This window comes from Cebidichthys violaceus, unplaced genomic scaffold, assembly GCF_023349555.1.
Source record: "Cebidichthys violaceus isolate CVI_PGR_0920_01 unplaced genomic scaffold, fCebVio1.0.p SCAF_20, whole genome shotgun sequence".
Taxonomy (NCBI): domain Eukaryota; kingdom Metazoa; phylum Chordata; class Actinopteri; order Perciformes; family Stichaeidae; genus Cebidichthys; species Cebidichthys violaceus.
Window position 1 is genome coordinate 6,022,045 of NW_027176373.1, and position 14,907 is coordinate 6,036,951.

The window sequence follows — 14,907 nt, forward strand, 5'->3', positions numbered from 1 at the left end:
CTTCAGCAGTGCCGGTCTTATCTTGCAAACCACAGAGAAAAAAAACACGAGTTACAACTTAAGTTTTTATTTGTTAATAATTTAGAAAAGAAAGTGGAATTCAAATATAAAATTTGTGCACATTTACAACAATTCAAGCTTTCCAGTATACACAGCGTCGGCAGCCATTCATTAAAATCTTAAAGTAAACACAATTCCTTACATGAAACAATAAATGACTGTTTTGTAATTTCCACACCCCAATGCTGCAAATGAGTCTTTCTTCATGCACACTTCTGTACCTAAATGTCGAGGCCACTGACCAAACAGTTCATAACGTGTGTTTTGTTCAGACCACCTGTTCATCACATCTTCCCTTCATGCATCCTCAGTCCTTTTTGGCTTGCTTCTCTCTGCGTTTCTGTCGAGCGTCAGACACTATTTTGAGCAGCGACAGAAGAATAGGCACACACATAGGCAGGAAGAGCGGTATGTAGATGGCAAACTTCTGGTCATCAGGGAAGTAGAGGAGATGCAGAAGTGAAGGGTCAAAGAAGGCCCTCTCTGATGCCAGGATGGCCTCTTTACTGTACTGCAGAGCAAAGCGGAGGTTCCCGGCCTCCAACTCAGCCACAGCCAGCTGAAGAGATGTGACGGCACTGGACACCTGAGGAAATATGAGACAGAATAGTATAATAGGCAACTTCTTTTAGAGTTCAAATACCAAATTAAGCACTGTAATTTGTTCATTCATTCATTCAACCTGACATTGTGTTTGTATAAGCAGCTTTCTTATTAACATGGAAGCTGCTGTAGAAGTTTCTAGTAGCAGTTAAAATAGTGTTTTTCACATTGATCAAATATATATATGTTGGGGGTTTAAGTTGCATTACATGAAGAGCAATGTCCCTCTAATAATCTAATAAAAAGGCATAAAATGCACAAAAATAATTTTAGTTATTTCTAATTACAACATGTACTGCTGCATCTATTTCATGCATATCATCTTTTCTGTTTATATTTTTCATGGATGTAGCTAGGTTCGAAGCTATCTTAGCTACTCAAGCTGATGATGTCCTCGTTCTTACTTATCACCTACTAAGCTCTGACTGGTCAATAGTTTCTCTAACTGGGAACAGGTGTCGATGAGCACAACACCAGACCTGTTTGAATCGCTTAACAAATCAGAGATGTGGAAGGTGTTTCAGAGGTCTGGAACCAAGCTAGTCAAAGGTAACTTATAGAAACCTACTGATTAATGCAAGTGTGTGTGTGTGCCTCTTACCTGTTCAGCAATGTTGTCATTGATAACAATGTTGCCTATTTGGTCCAACAGCTGTGCTAGTGACGTGATGGTTGTGGTTGCTGTTGCAACATTCTCCACACTCCGACTCCACATGAGACGGTCCAGCTCCCAATCGGCCAGTCCTGTGCTGCCACACGGGGCCACCAGGAAGCCAGAGGGCGCGGTGGACGTCTGCACACCCAGCAACAGTCTGGCAGGACACGGTGCAGCAGAGTTACCTCGTGTTTACATGAAAAGCTATACGCCTGTCGTACTGTAGGTGTCCACTTACCGAAGCTGTGCGAGGAAGACTCCCATGACTTTGGCCATGTCGATGTTGACATCAACAGGGAATACAGCCTCTGGTCCATAGAAACCATTAACATTATAGATCTATAACAACATGGATAAGAGATTATTTGGTTGATCAGCACCCAAAATGCCAAATGAAGAGTGCAAAATCACTATATACGGAACAAATTATTAGTAATATACAACATATTCACTTAAAATGTATTCATAGTATTTAAACCACTGTCACCCAGTGTTGCCGTAAGATTATTTTACCATAATTCCACCCCAACGTGGAGAGTGAAACGCATTAGAGGGCACTTCCTGTTTCTTGCGGTCATGAATGTGAAGAGGTGAATGATGGGCATCCGGGACGTACAGAAGAAAATTCAACACCGGGTTGGAAGATGCAGCATTTGAGCCTTAAAATCAAATACAAAAAAAAGACAGTTATATATAAATACCTCAGGACAACATTACACCACATTTGATACCCATTCAGTGTGTGTTCTTTTACCAAGTCTAGCCTCCACAGGGTTGATCACATGGGCAAGGCTGTCAGAATTGAGTGTGTAGGCACCGAGGCTGCTGTCAAAGCGCGGGTTGACACCGAGCATGGCGTAGTATAAGGTCTGTAAGGAGAATATGTTCATTAACATACGATGGCTGAGCATCCTGTAACTGTGCATATTCACACATTTGCACACACATTACCTGAGAGTCAATGCTAAAGTTGGCCACAGAGGCCAGTTTTGTGAGCAAAGGTTGGATGTAGGTCTGCACAGCACCCTCTATGTCCCAGTGCAGCCGGTGTGACTTTGGGTCTGGGTTCAGCAGACTGAATGTTATCTCATAACCTAAAGAGAAGATAAGAACAGGAAAACACTGGTTACATAGTTAAAGCACACACTGACTGGATAAGGAAACCAAATTGGTCCACTCTATGCTGAAACAAAGACCAACCTGGGCTGGATTTAAAGGCTCTCATACTGTCAGCGATGCTCTCTTTGTTGCCAGGGCTGAGGCGGACTCTGTCGCTGAGGGCCGCGGTGATGTCGGTGTGGCTGAACGACATCACCTGCAGCACCTGCTTGATCCGCGGCTCCAGGTGAGCCAGTAACTGATCCAGTGTCTTGCCCACTCTCATCTGGGCACCGATACGCAGCAGGGCTGTCCGCCGCTGACCGACATACACGTCCACATCCTAAGAGGCATGAAGGTATATTATCTACTACTAAACTAAATACAAGGGAAACAAAAAGAAGAAGAATTTGAAAAGAGAGTTTTAACCTCAGGCAGCAGTGAAGATGACTCTGGGATCACGTACACAACCAAAGAGCCACACGGACTCTCACTGAGCGTGTGCAGAGATAGATCTGCCTCTGTAAACAGAAGAACGAGAGAAATTATGACCCGTGGTCTCACACTGATGTTAGCAAAAGAGCTGAATGCCCGATTTGACAGGCAGACAACATCTTACCTGCAGCAGTGGGCTGGTTCAGGGCGTCCTCCTCCATGATCGTAGCTGTGCGGTACTTTGTCTCATACCTGTACCTCAAAGCGGTGTCCTCTGGAAACAAAAGAATTTGAGGCATTTATTACCTTGCAGTGTAACCACAAGACAAAACAACGACTGCATTAATAAATCACCATCGACTGTGTGTTCCTCATCCTGTGTCTGTGTCAGTGGGAACTTCTTCTGCTGTTCCGCTGTCACCGTTCCACGTGCAAACACAACCTCCACATCAGCACTCAACTGTAGCTACAGATAAATAAACATGTATTACACATGAGAGGATAAAATGGATAACAAGACAGCAATATGTAATTAATAGCAGGAAGCATGAACGAACCTGCAGATTAGACAACTCATTTATCTGACTGACAGGCAGCCAGGCACGGTACGTCTCAGTGGTTCTCCACCACAAAGGGACGCCCACGATGATGACCACTGCTGCTATGGACAGAGCAGCCAGGTGGCCTCGCCTACGCTCTGAGAGACAGACAGACAGACAGTGAGACAGGTGAGCCTCGAGGCATTACTGGACATACAGACGTTACAACCGTCAAGAGTTTTCCATTTACACTTTGTTTGCTGTTCCTGTATTATCTCTGGTTGATTATCAAATCAATGCACAGGACTGTAATACATGTATATTAGTGTGACAAATACCTTGATTTGACACTAGACTAAACAAGAACATATATTTCTGTCTCATTATTATATACATTAACAGCTTGTCAAATGGGTTTCCAAAAAAGTTCCTGTATCATGACATATTGATATCTCAAAGTACAGGGCATGCAAAGGATTGGCCATTGATTGAATAATATGTTTACATATCTGATTAGCCCATTAATGACGAGTATTAAGTATTAAGATGCAAAGATGTAACGTTAAGCTATAGTCAACATAATTTGGTCAACACACAGTGATGTTAAATGGCTGCATGACCAGGTTTGGTTTTAAAACTAGAAAAATACAAAATACGGAGAAATAAGGAGTTTTACTCTATTTGTCGAGATTTCAGGAACTATAATGTTGTTGTTAATTGTGAAATAAAACATATATAATGATGAATACTAGAACTAGAATAGTGACAGCTGAGGGAGGGCTTCATTGCTAGCTAACTGCTGCTAGCTAACTGTTAGCTTCAGAGGGTCTGACCGTTGAGAAAGCAGCCTTGTGCTTGGGTCTGTTGTAAAGATTGTACGTGTGAAACGCGCTCTAACAAACGGCTGTAAACGGGTATGAATGCTGCCTTTAAGAAGGAGGGAAATCATGAAAACGTGATTCAGTTATGAAGCTACTCACCCACTTCCGTGGTAGCCATTTCTGTCAATGAGCTGAAATGGGTGCGTTTGTTATCCAAAACAGTACAGTCAAATGTCACATGATCGAAATTAAGAACTAAACGGGGCGGTTCATGTGGTACCACAGTTACCTGCGGTGGGCATTTTAAACGCACAAACACAATGTGAGAAATTGGCAACCAGCGCCCCACGTGGTGGCTTAAATAAACGCTTATATTTGTCCTTAAATACAAATTTGACCAGAAAAAGAAACCTTAAGTCACTTACTTGTTTTATGTCAAGACTATATACATTTTGAGGCTTACTAATGATGATGATAATGATGATCAAGCTGATCTCAGGATAGTTCTGGTGACTTCCTGGTATAACCTTCAAGCCACAAATGCAAGATTTAGCTGTATTGTGTTAAGGATGAAGTGCTCCTTAATGGGTAGAAGAAATGTGCTTACTTCTTATACTAAAATATATTTAAAACCCTCTTTGATCAGCTGGAAAATGCATCACTTTTTGTCATTTTTCTGAGCTCATGAAAAGTTTACTTTCTAGAGAAGTGTGGTTTGCACAGGACAGCTACGCTACAAACATGTTCATATAGAATATGATGTATTACTGTAGACTACCCAAAAGTGTGCAAAGTTGTTGAAATTTGCACAACCATAAACTTCTACACTAATGCACCAGTAAAACATCATATACAATAGTAAAAGTAGGTTATTTTTTTTTGGCTTAATACTTCTCCCACCACTATAATTAACTAACTGGAAGTAAATAAGCTGGGTGAACATAATATGTGAAGTGATACAAGAAGGCTATTGCATGACGGCTTTGACAAGAGTAAAGCGTGCAGAATAAAATTGCATCCAAAGATACAATTTTAGTATAGACATCATAAGAATAGAGTCAGTAACACAAAGAGATTTCGGGCTAGTTTTTTTAGTTCTTAGGTTTATTTTTCTCCACTATTTGACACACAAAGTGATTCAAGAACAATATTAACATCACACACATCACAGTACTCCAACACAGCAGTGACTGATTCCCCCTGCTGCTAACCCCACGAATTGGTCCACATTATATCAATAGATACCATCTCATCTCCTGTGGGGGGGGCTGGGGGAATCAGGAGGGAGGGGGGGATGAGACACACACAAGCATCACATAATATCGACACCTTCACACAACTGAATACATTAATTACTGCATGTAATTTAAAGATAATGTTATACTGAGAATAGACTGACACAAGATGTTCTTTGATTAGTGGTGATTAGAGGCGTGTGAACAGAAATGTTAAGATTAAGATGAATCCTGGTGAGGGTCTACAGAACTCTGCTGGAGCTTCAAGCACTCCGCACTCTTGGACAGTCGCTCAAAAGATCAACTTAAATCTGAAAAGTCAATGTCTTCACACTGTTTGTCTTAATCTGTTGTCCTTTAATGGATATGCCGATGCCACTAATAATCAGTTGGTCTCACTGTCAGGCAGGATGTTAGTTTAGCGCTTTAAGGATGAGCCAATACTGCATTTTGACAGAAGCGAAACACCGACACACCGACACACACACATCTCCCTATTTGGGAGTGGCTCAAGATTTATCATGTGGAAAGTAAGACAGAATCCTGACTGATTATTGTGATCTACTGTTAACATTTTTTAGCCTCTGATTTCCTATCTCTGACATGACATAAAATAGTTTTCCGCGTAGTTTTGATTTGTTTGGTTGTGTAGAAATAAAAACAAGCCTGTTCCCTTTAGTATGTTAGTTTCCCATTATGTTTTTAAATACACTTCTAATCATGTAATTTATATTAACTCTGACATCTCTAAAGTACAGTAGACAGCGCAGGCCTGTGATTGATGGAGGAGTGAGGGGGAACAGCAGAGCAGATATAAGACTATAACTAGACCACAGTGTAATGTGGCGGATGTCTAGTAGGCATGATTAGCCACGTAGAGGGATTTTCCCGCGGCGGTTCCGCTTCCAGAAGACTCATACTTGCCGAGCGCAGCCAGACCATTTGCCTGAAGAAGAGATGAAAAAAAGGTCCGTTAACAGCATCGCACAAAGGGAGTTTCGGTAACATTCTCACAGTTCTTTTTTTTTTTCAGTTTTATCAGACCTCTGCGCGTTTGATGAACTCCTCGGTGGCGGCCTTCTCGTTGCTCAGCTCTCCTCTCCATGCGTTCAGGGCAGAGGCCTGCAGGGCGCGGCCGTAGGAGAAAGTCAGCGCCCAGGGCTTGGCGAGTGGACAGTTGTTAATGGCGTTAAGGTTCACGCTGGCCTCTTCTTCAGACTGGCCACCTGACAGGAATGTCACTCCTGAGAAAAAAAACAAATACAGACATTATTTATCTTCTCAAACTTGATTTCATACAACACTGAAGCCTTCAAATTCTATAAATGGAAATGATCTGGCCATCTTAATACTAGCACGTGGAACAAATAAGGTATCTTGATGTTTAACAATGCATTCTCTTGCAATACATCCAAATAATTTCTTATGTAATTTTCCAGAAAGTACTGTATTGTAATTTGGCACTAATTATATGTAAAATGGAGGCAGCACTGGACTGGTACGCATCCAATTAATTCATTCCAATTATAAGCTAAGCTAACATACTCTGAAGTCATAGCACAGCAGGTCAGTTATGAAAGCAAGCATACAATTCAATTAATACAGAACAATTGAACAGCAATAAATGCGTAATGAATACATATTTACTTTAATTAAACTGTTTAAATGTACATAATGCAGCTAAATTAAATACTGACTAAAATACAATAACAGTCTTAAATGTATCTCAATTTCACTTAAATTCTGTATCAAATCACAGAATAATTTCCAGACAAATATATGGGAAAATTATTCAGAAATAATACAAATAAAGAATTTACACAATGCATTATTTATACTATAGGAACAAGTGTATTTTTAGAATAATAAATTAGTAGTTTTGAGGTCCGTCTCTGACCTGTGACAGCAGGAGGCACGGTGCGGCGCAGGGCGGTGACGGTAGCCATCGCGATTTCCTCGCTGCTGTACTTGGTGGGACAAGCGTGTCCAGGTGTGACCATGTTGGGTTTCAGCAGAGTCCCCTCCAGGTACACATGGTGGTCTGACAGGGCCTTGTAGACTGCAGCTAGGACCTAGCAGCAGGAGAGAGACGCATGTAGTCAAACAGAAACTTTACGGGACGTTTACACTGGTTTGTGTCATATATATATATATATATATATATATATATATATATATATATAGTCTTCAGTATATTCACCTTCTCACTGACGTACTGGCAACGCTTCAGGTCATGGTCTCCATCAGGAAGGATCTCAGGCTCCACAATAGGAACAATACCATTCTAGGAGACATTACAAAGTATATGTTTAAAGCAAACTCTCATATTAGATATGGATCATATCCAAGAGTTTGTTATAATGTTCAAAAGTGTCCTCAAGTCATTTAATCATAAAATAAATAAAAATATCTTTAACTCTACTAAACAAAACCCTCCGTAATCACACACCAACCTGCTGGCAGATGCTGGCATATCGTGCCAGAACATTAGCGTTCTCTTGGATGGCCAGCTCAGAGGGCGTGGTGTCGCTGATCTTTAGCACACTGCGCCACTTGGCGAAGTCCGCGCCGTCCTTCTTGTACTGCGCACAGCGCTCAGACAGCCCGTCCAAACCTGCACTTCAACACACACACACACACACAAACACACACACACAGAACCGTCAGTCAGAAACACGGCATTGGGTTTTTGGTAGTGTGTGAGGCTTTGAGAGCGTGTGTTGCTTATGTCACACCTACCCTGAGTGGTGGTCTCTCCATTTGTTCCAGCGAGGGGCACAACACCTTTGTCCACCTGTACAGAGGGAAGCAGACTTTGTTTAAATTAATGTTGTACATGTGATATTGTATCACGATGAAAAAATTCTCAAGTGAACCATTTTTTGCTTCTATAATATGACAGCGTACATCATGCAGAGCATCTGATACAAATTCCCTTTCTTAGCTAAACACAACTTTCCTGAACATTTGTTCTCTTTCACCCAGTTTTTCCTGATCTGCGAGTGTGTGTGTGTGTGTGTGTGTGTCTAAACATGCTGACAAGGAGTCTGTGTTTTCATATACACGTAGGAGTCTTTCTAGTATTACCAGCCAAACAAATGATGACGTTTTTGACTGCTGAACTGAAATACTTGGCTGTAGTATAATATCAACGCTGTGGGGACATCCAGAGGCAAAGCAAACAGTCAATAAAAGAAGGCCGAGCTTCCAAGAGAAATAAAACCCACTATTTTTCAACTAAAGAGGTCTACTCTGGAGGTTTCATCGAGTGTTGCATACCTTGATGCCAACAACAATGTCCCGGTCCCGGATGAGCTGGGAGAAGTTAGTGCCATCGTCTGTGTTCTGGTAGAGGGTTTCGTGGAAGAAGATGACGCCTCCGATGCAGTTGTCGATGCGCTGGTCGGCTGTGAAGAGCAGCTGGCGGTAGCGACGCCTGTTCTCCTCTGTGTTCTCAACCCCGATGGGGTTCAAACGTTTCCCCATGCTGCCTGTAAGCAACACACACACACATAGGTACTCAGTCATGACTCGGACTTGATGAACAGTAGAAGATCAGGACTGATGATTTTGTGACATTTGTATCTATCTATCTATGCATCATATTGTTCCTCCTGCGTGATGAACTTCACAAGAAATATCTTTAGTGATGTTGGTAAAGCACACACACACACACACACACACACACACACACACACACACACACACACACGCATGCGTACCGGTGGATTCATCGGCTGCAAGGATGCCTTTTCCTGGAGCGACTATCCTCTCTGCGATGTCCTGCAGCTCCTTCTTCTGCTCAGGAGTCAGTGCGGGATACTGGTGAGTCATGGTGGCTGAAACAGAGAGAGAGCAGAGAGAGAAGCCATGAAGAGGTCACATTGTTTCGACATGGAAGACTGCCCAGCGGCGGCCTCATTGTTTTGTCCCTCTATTGTCTACCTTGCTGCAGCACTAAGCTCTTCTCAGTCAGGGCGGGAGGATGGGTGAAAGGGACAAAAGTCCTACAAGATGGCACTTCAAGTCACACAATCCGAGTAGCCAACATGTGTATGTGAGTCGTGATTAAAAACCAATGAGTATGAGCAGAAGATGTGCTTCCTGATTCCTGAGAGCAAATAAGAGTTAGATATGAATAGAAAGAAACTGAAAAATATTCTCTTTGATATGTTGTCTGGCCATATTGGTGGCAGCAGCGGCGTTATCACGACGTGCTGACATGCACACAAGCGCTTCAAACTAGATTATTTTGTTCCCTATTCCCATCTGCACTCTGTCGTAAATAAGCAGTTACGTAACCCCATCCCCCATTAGGAGCACAGAAGACAGAGAGGGAGTGATTATGCAACGGGGCTGCTATATATTCTGCTGACAGTCCTCATTGTAGCAGCAGGACTGCATGCAGCACGGCTCATTTCTCTCTCCTCAGCAACACACCGCGGTTTCCTGTGTTCTCCCCTTAATGTCATTATATATGTCTTTGTGCATTGCACGTATACCTACCCTTTTATGTCTTTGCTTTGATGAATGCATGTCTTGTAATCACCCCAATCTAGCTTCCTTTAAACCTCACACTGTGCCCCACCGAGGCAGGCTACTGGACGCATACAAGATGAGCGTGCGTGGAGTTTGTAAATTCCCACTGTCGCACATTCCTGAAACGCATCACTCCCACTAATGCCGGCTCTGCCAGGGAACAAGCTGTGACTTCCCTCTCTAGTCAGCCGCACCAAGCCACGCCCAGCGAACGTCACTGGTTATAGATTTGTTCATCTCAAGGAATATTGGATCAGCTGTGTTTCATGGCTGGAAGCTACTCCTTTAGTGACTAACATTATTTTAGGATAAATTGTATTTTAGTCTGAGGACACTGGATTTTACAATATAAAGCACATCAATTGTATCATGTAACACAGAAAATAAACTACTAGGAGGGTTTGGTGTAGCTCAACAATAAACTGACCACTGGAAGTCAAACTGAGGCAGGTTGGTCTTTATAGGACACTGTCTGACATTCCCTATATCCTTTGTGTTAATCCTCAGCTTAAAGCTGTGAGATAACAACCTCTAAAGCACACACACACACACACACACACACACACACACACACACACACACACACACACACACACACACACACACACACAGGCCTCTCAATGAAAACAGTGAGCAGCTACCGCAACACAACTGTCAGGCACGGCTCACTGCTAATAGTGAAATTCTACGTGCAGGTGAAATTAAAGAGGTCAGGCCTGCTAGGGGACAATACGTCCCCTGAGTGGAAAAGTTGAACCAGGAGTATAAGGTGCATGTCGACCTCTTCAGTGAATAATAGAGGCTATTTACACTTGATAAAGGGCATACAGTATGGGACTTCAGTGTGTTTGTGTATATGCACATCCCTGCTCCACTGCTGGCCAGACAAAAGTCATGCTCAGCAAATACCTTGCTATCTTTTGTGAAGCACCTGCGTGCTTCAACAATACATTTTCAACGACTTTAGGTCAAGTGTGGTTGGTTTCTGCTCAGGAAACATTGCAAAACGTGAAATCTACATTTTATGCAATGCTCAGTCAAACACAAAAGGAAAGTTACCAAATATGCTTTAAAACTGGAAATATGGGGCTGAATGACAAAAATGAAGGCTAGAAATGTCTTCTATATTGCCTGAAGCCGTGGAAAGAAGACCTTGAAGGACAATGCCCTGCTGTGTGCATGTGACCTACCTCTGACATATGATCAGCCTGGAGCAGGTTTGGTGGCAATATACTGGTTAACACACACACTGTTCAAAATATTTATGTACTGTGTATAGTTAGACAATGCACGTTTCTACTTCTGAGCACATGCTGTCATTTAGAAACAACAGAAACAAACTGGATTGAGACGTTTTTAAATCTTGTACGCCCTGAAAATAAAACTATCCTTCATCACAATTAGCCACTACAAGCTAGTGAGAGCTTTGAAAGGCCTGGTGGGAATGCTGCACAGGGAAACGCCATTTTGGAAACAAAATGGAGGAACACACAAACAGTAAAGATATATTGATTTAATGCCAACATGTATTGACAGATGCACTGCTGGATGAGTGACGGTGATGGGTCTATTTTTAAGTCCTTGGTCTTTCCCTCAGTGTTAACGTAACATGAAATTATTACATGAAATATAACATTACGTTTTAGCAGTACCGCTACGCCGCACAGCAACTGCCAAACATTCGGTATTATATTATATCAAACCTTAATGTAATAACTGCATGGATAATGGGATGAGATGTAACACCTCTGCTAAACAATTTCCCGGGTGTGGAGTAACCTTGAAGTCAACTTCATTTCTTATTCTGATAAAGTTCTTCTACAAATATTCATATAAGTAAATATTAAATATATTGATGAAATATGTGTCATCCCTGCTGTAGCTAACACATCCTGGAAATCAATGAGATATATGATTCAAGTTTCAAAACTTTTAATTCTGATGGCCTATTTAACCTCTTAAGATAAGGGAAGGAATGGAATGTTTGCTCGAGGGCACTTCAGCCAATGGTCATTAAAAAAAAAAGCAGTTTTAATAGGACAACATTTGAGAAGAGGAGAGACAGCTTGAGATTAGTATTTAGTTGTCTTTACTGACTCTCCATCGTGTACCTCTCCAGACTGTTGCACCGTGGTCGGCCTCACCGACACCACTTCTGCACTGCGACATCAAGATGCAACAGCCAACTCCCCACTGTGGCGTCATGCAAAAACCCCTCACGACTACGGCCACTGCATGTTAACATGCATGTTAGCAGTCAAATGCAGTGCACAGCAATCACACTGCAGATCGGACTCACATTTATACCACTTGGATGCCTTTAATTTAAGGGGAACCCATTAAACCCCAGGATGGTTACGTCACACTACAACAGTCAATCAATCCTTCTCTATAAAACTGATGCTGCATGCGGCCCACTTACCAAGCCAGGATGTAGTGAGACACCACAAATATACGTAAAATGACAAATTCAATCCAGAATCTACATCTATAGCGATCGTGCTGCAACAGGTGATTTTTTTGAAGCATTGCTGCAAGCAGGACACTGAAATATATTTGAAGCTTGCGTACTATATTTGACTAGTTTTGGCTGTAGGCAGGGACGGGCACATATAGCCTTTTAATATTATAAGCATGTATGGCATATGGAGGGGATAGGGCTGTTTGAATAGGAAACAGGATATATTTCTTGTTGCCTTGTCTGTATTATTATCACCATCTTGAGGTTTACCCACCATGGTTGTTTCTCTACACTGCAAGCTGCATGAGCATTAAGGATGTGAAATGGCTCCTACAGGGCAGCTCTAAAAAGCCTTCTTGGAGCGCTGCGTTTTGTTACCAAACGGGGTGCTGGCCTTGAAACACGCTCCTGTGTTTGGGCTGTTTCTATCCTCAGGCCTTGATCCAGCAGAGCTAGCAGGAGCACTGTTTCCCATGCAGCTCAACAACCTGAGCCAGACGTCAAGGCTGCGTGCATTGCAGTACGGAGAGAGGGTGACACCGGTGAATATGTGCAGATTACACGAGGTGACACATGCCCCTTAAACACTGGTAAAATTTAAATCTATAATTTGCATGACAAGTTGGACAATGTGATTAAAATAGAGGTTTTTCTTTTCCTCCATATGATTACTCTATAATCTGTACATGTAAACTACATATAAACATAAACATTAAATTATATCCTAATATATGTTATGTACACTATGTTCTTATGTGGTGCTTATGAGAATTACATCCTGTCATCCATGTATAAACCATTTTATTTCTTTTCTCTAGATCTGAAATGATTAGTCAATTAAAGAATTAGTTGATTGACAGAAAATTAATTAATTTAATAAGGGTTTAAATGGGCATAATAATTGTATGGGTATCATAGCCTTTTTTGATTGTAAACTGAATATCTTTATCATTTTATGGGCATTTTTTAAAGAAAATAATCCAAAGATTAATCGATGATGGAAATAATCATTAGATGCAGATTATTAATTATTATGCAGATTTTCTACAGCACAATCTATTCATCGTTTGGTCTATAAAATGTCAGAAAACAGGGAAGAATGCCCCTCATCTCAAGGCCAAGCCCACGTAGTGAAACTGCTTATTTAGTTCTAAACCCAAATTTATATAAAACACATATTCACGTATGTGTGAACAGTGACCATTGACGCAATAGAAATATAGATGTTCGATTCTTTATTATTATTATTATAAAAGGAAGTCTGGTTGTATCAGAGCGTTGACGTGTGAAGCCACAAACTGAGGCCGCTCCGCCTCCCATCACATCATGGAGGTCTACGTGCTCAGGGACAGATACACACTGACGGGCACAACTACACCGCTGCCATCCGGATTAATAACCACAATGTACATTAATTAAACACGTGAACCATCAGAAGTGTTGATTTAAACAGAGGGCGGACGCAACAGGCCCAATCCTCATCTGTGAAGGTCATCATTTGTGTGCTCTTCCTGTTGCATATTTCGACGGCGGAGTGAAATACGCAACTTTAAATAAAACTACCAATAAGAGCGGAGACTGATATAGCTTACAGTCCAATGTGAGGATGCATGAGCCACAGGTGACGAGCCTTACAGTTACAATAAATGTAGATAAAGTTAGCTTTATGTTGTGACGTTAGAGCAGCATCACACCCCCAATACCGTTATAATCTCTCTCTCTCTCTCTCTCTCTCTTATATATATATATATATATATATATATATATATATATATATCAATAACACATGAAGAGTGGCTTCTTTTATTTGGTTCTTACCTGCTGATGGGTGTCTGGGCGAAGAGAGAGCAGGTGAGCTGGGTGCGGAGGATGCGGAGCGGTCTCCTGTTTCACTGCTGCAGCGCAACGTGACCCTTTACAAAAGCCTCGAGCCGGGGGGCGGAGCCTGTCATCGCAGCGTCACGTGACGGTCCAAACGCTGAATAAAGCGCATGCGCAGGGTAAGCTCATCATAGCTCAGTGCAAAGGATGCAGCATGATTCTGCATCTTTGAAGAAAACAGGAAAAAGATGTGAAACGTTTTTAATATACAGCTCGGTTTTTTCCCTCAGTTTGAAGATAAATGAAAACAGTGCCAGGCCTCAAATTAAACAGAATCAAAACTATAGGTGTCCAACCAACAGGTTTGACCTTTTTTCTGACTGAGATCCCAATCCAGACAATCCATGCAATTAAACCCAGATATATGATTATAATGACGAGAATAACAAAGCGATTCTCAAATGACATCCACTTATTACAGAATGACAAAAGTGAAAAATACTGCAGTTTCATGTTAAAGCTAGTGAAGGTAAAATTAACAATAAATACTGACTTTATGTACTGTTGGATAGTTTAATGTGCTGTATAAAAAGGCTTCATATTTTATAAGCGTATTCTAAAATATGAATCTGTCAAGTAA

At 41.6% G+C, this 14,907-nt stretch overlaps 2 protein-coding genes across 2 annotated transcripts; both read right to left on the reverse strand.

Moving 5' to 3' along the window:
- Positions 1–51: 51 nt before the first annotated feature.
- pigs (phosphatidylinositol glycan anchor biosynthesis, class S) lies at positions 52–4,426 on the reverse strand. The gene is made up of 12 exons (XM_068715871.1): positions 4,371–4,426; positions 3,409–3,548; positions 3,206–3,317; positions 3,036–3,125; positions 2,846–2,937; positions 2,519–2,759; positions 2,270–2,412; positions 2,073–2,187; positions 1,832–1,977; positions 1,557–1,657; positions 1,265–1,475; positions 52–646 (listed from the first exon to the last, which is right to left on the reverse strand). The coding sequence occupies exons 1-12, from the start codon at positions 4,387–4,389 to the stop codon at positions 368–370; spliced, it is 1,689 nt and encodes a 562-aa protein (XP_068571972.1). The 5' UTR covers positions 4,390–4,426; the 3' UTR covers positions 52–367.
- Positions 4,427–5,294: 868 nt separating this feature from the next.
- On the reverse strand, positions 5,295–14,373 carry aldocb (aldolase C, fructose-bisphosphate, b). Its single transcript, XM_068715872.1, has 9 exons — positions 14,265–14,373; positions 9,169–9,285; positions 8,726–8,937; positions 8,186–8,240; positions 7,900–8,060; positions 7,647–7,730; positions 7,344–7,518; positions 6,491–6,690; positions 5,295–6,392 (listed from the first exon to the last, which is right to left on the reverse strand). The coding sequence occupies exons 2-9, from the start codon at positions 9,278–9,280 to the stop codon at positions 6,300–6,302; spliced, it is 1,092 nt and encodes a 363-aa protein (XP_068571973.1). The 5' UTR covers positions 9,281–9,285; positions 14,265–14,373; the 3' UTR covers positions 5,295–6,299.
- Between the last annotated feature and the right edge of the window lie 534 nt (positions 14,374–14,907).

Excerpts from the sequence above, each read along its gene's own strand:
- pigs (XM_068715871.1), bottom strand. Across the intron at positions 3,126-3,205 it reads TGAGGAACACACAGTCGATG|AGGACACCGCTTTGAGGTAC; the intron begins GTGATTTATTAA and ends TTTTGTTTCCAG. Across the intron at positions 2,413-2,518 it reads AGCCTTTAAATCCAGCCCAG|GTTATGAGATAACATTCAGT; the intron begins GTTGGTCTTTGT and ends TCTTCTCTTTAG.
- aldocb (XM_068715872.1), bottom strand. The coding sequence starts at position 9,280 with ATGACTCACCAGTATCCCGCACTGACTCCTGAGCAGAAGAAGGAGCTG. Across the intron at positions 7,731-7,899 it reads ATGCCAGCATCTGCCAGCAG|AATGGTATTGTTCCTATTGT; the intron begins GTTGGTGTGTGA and ends AATGTCTCCTAG. Across the intron at positions 6,691-7,343 it reads CGTGCCTCCTGCTGTCACAG|GAGTGACATTCCTGTCAGGT; the intron begins GTCAGAGACGGA and ends TTTTTTTCTCAG.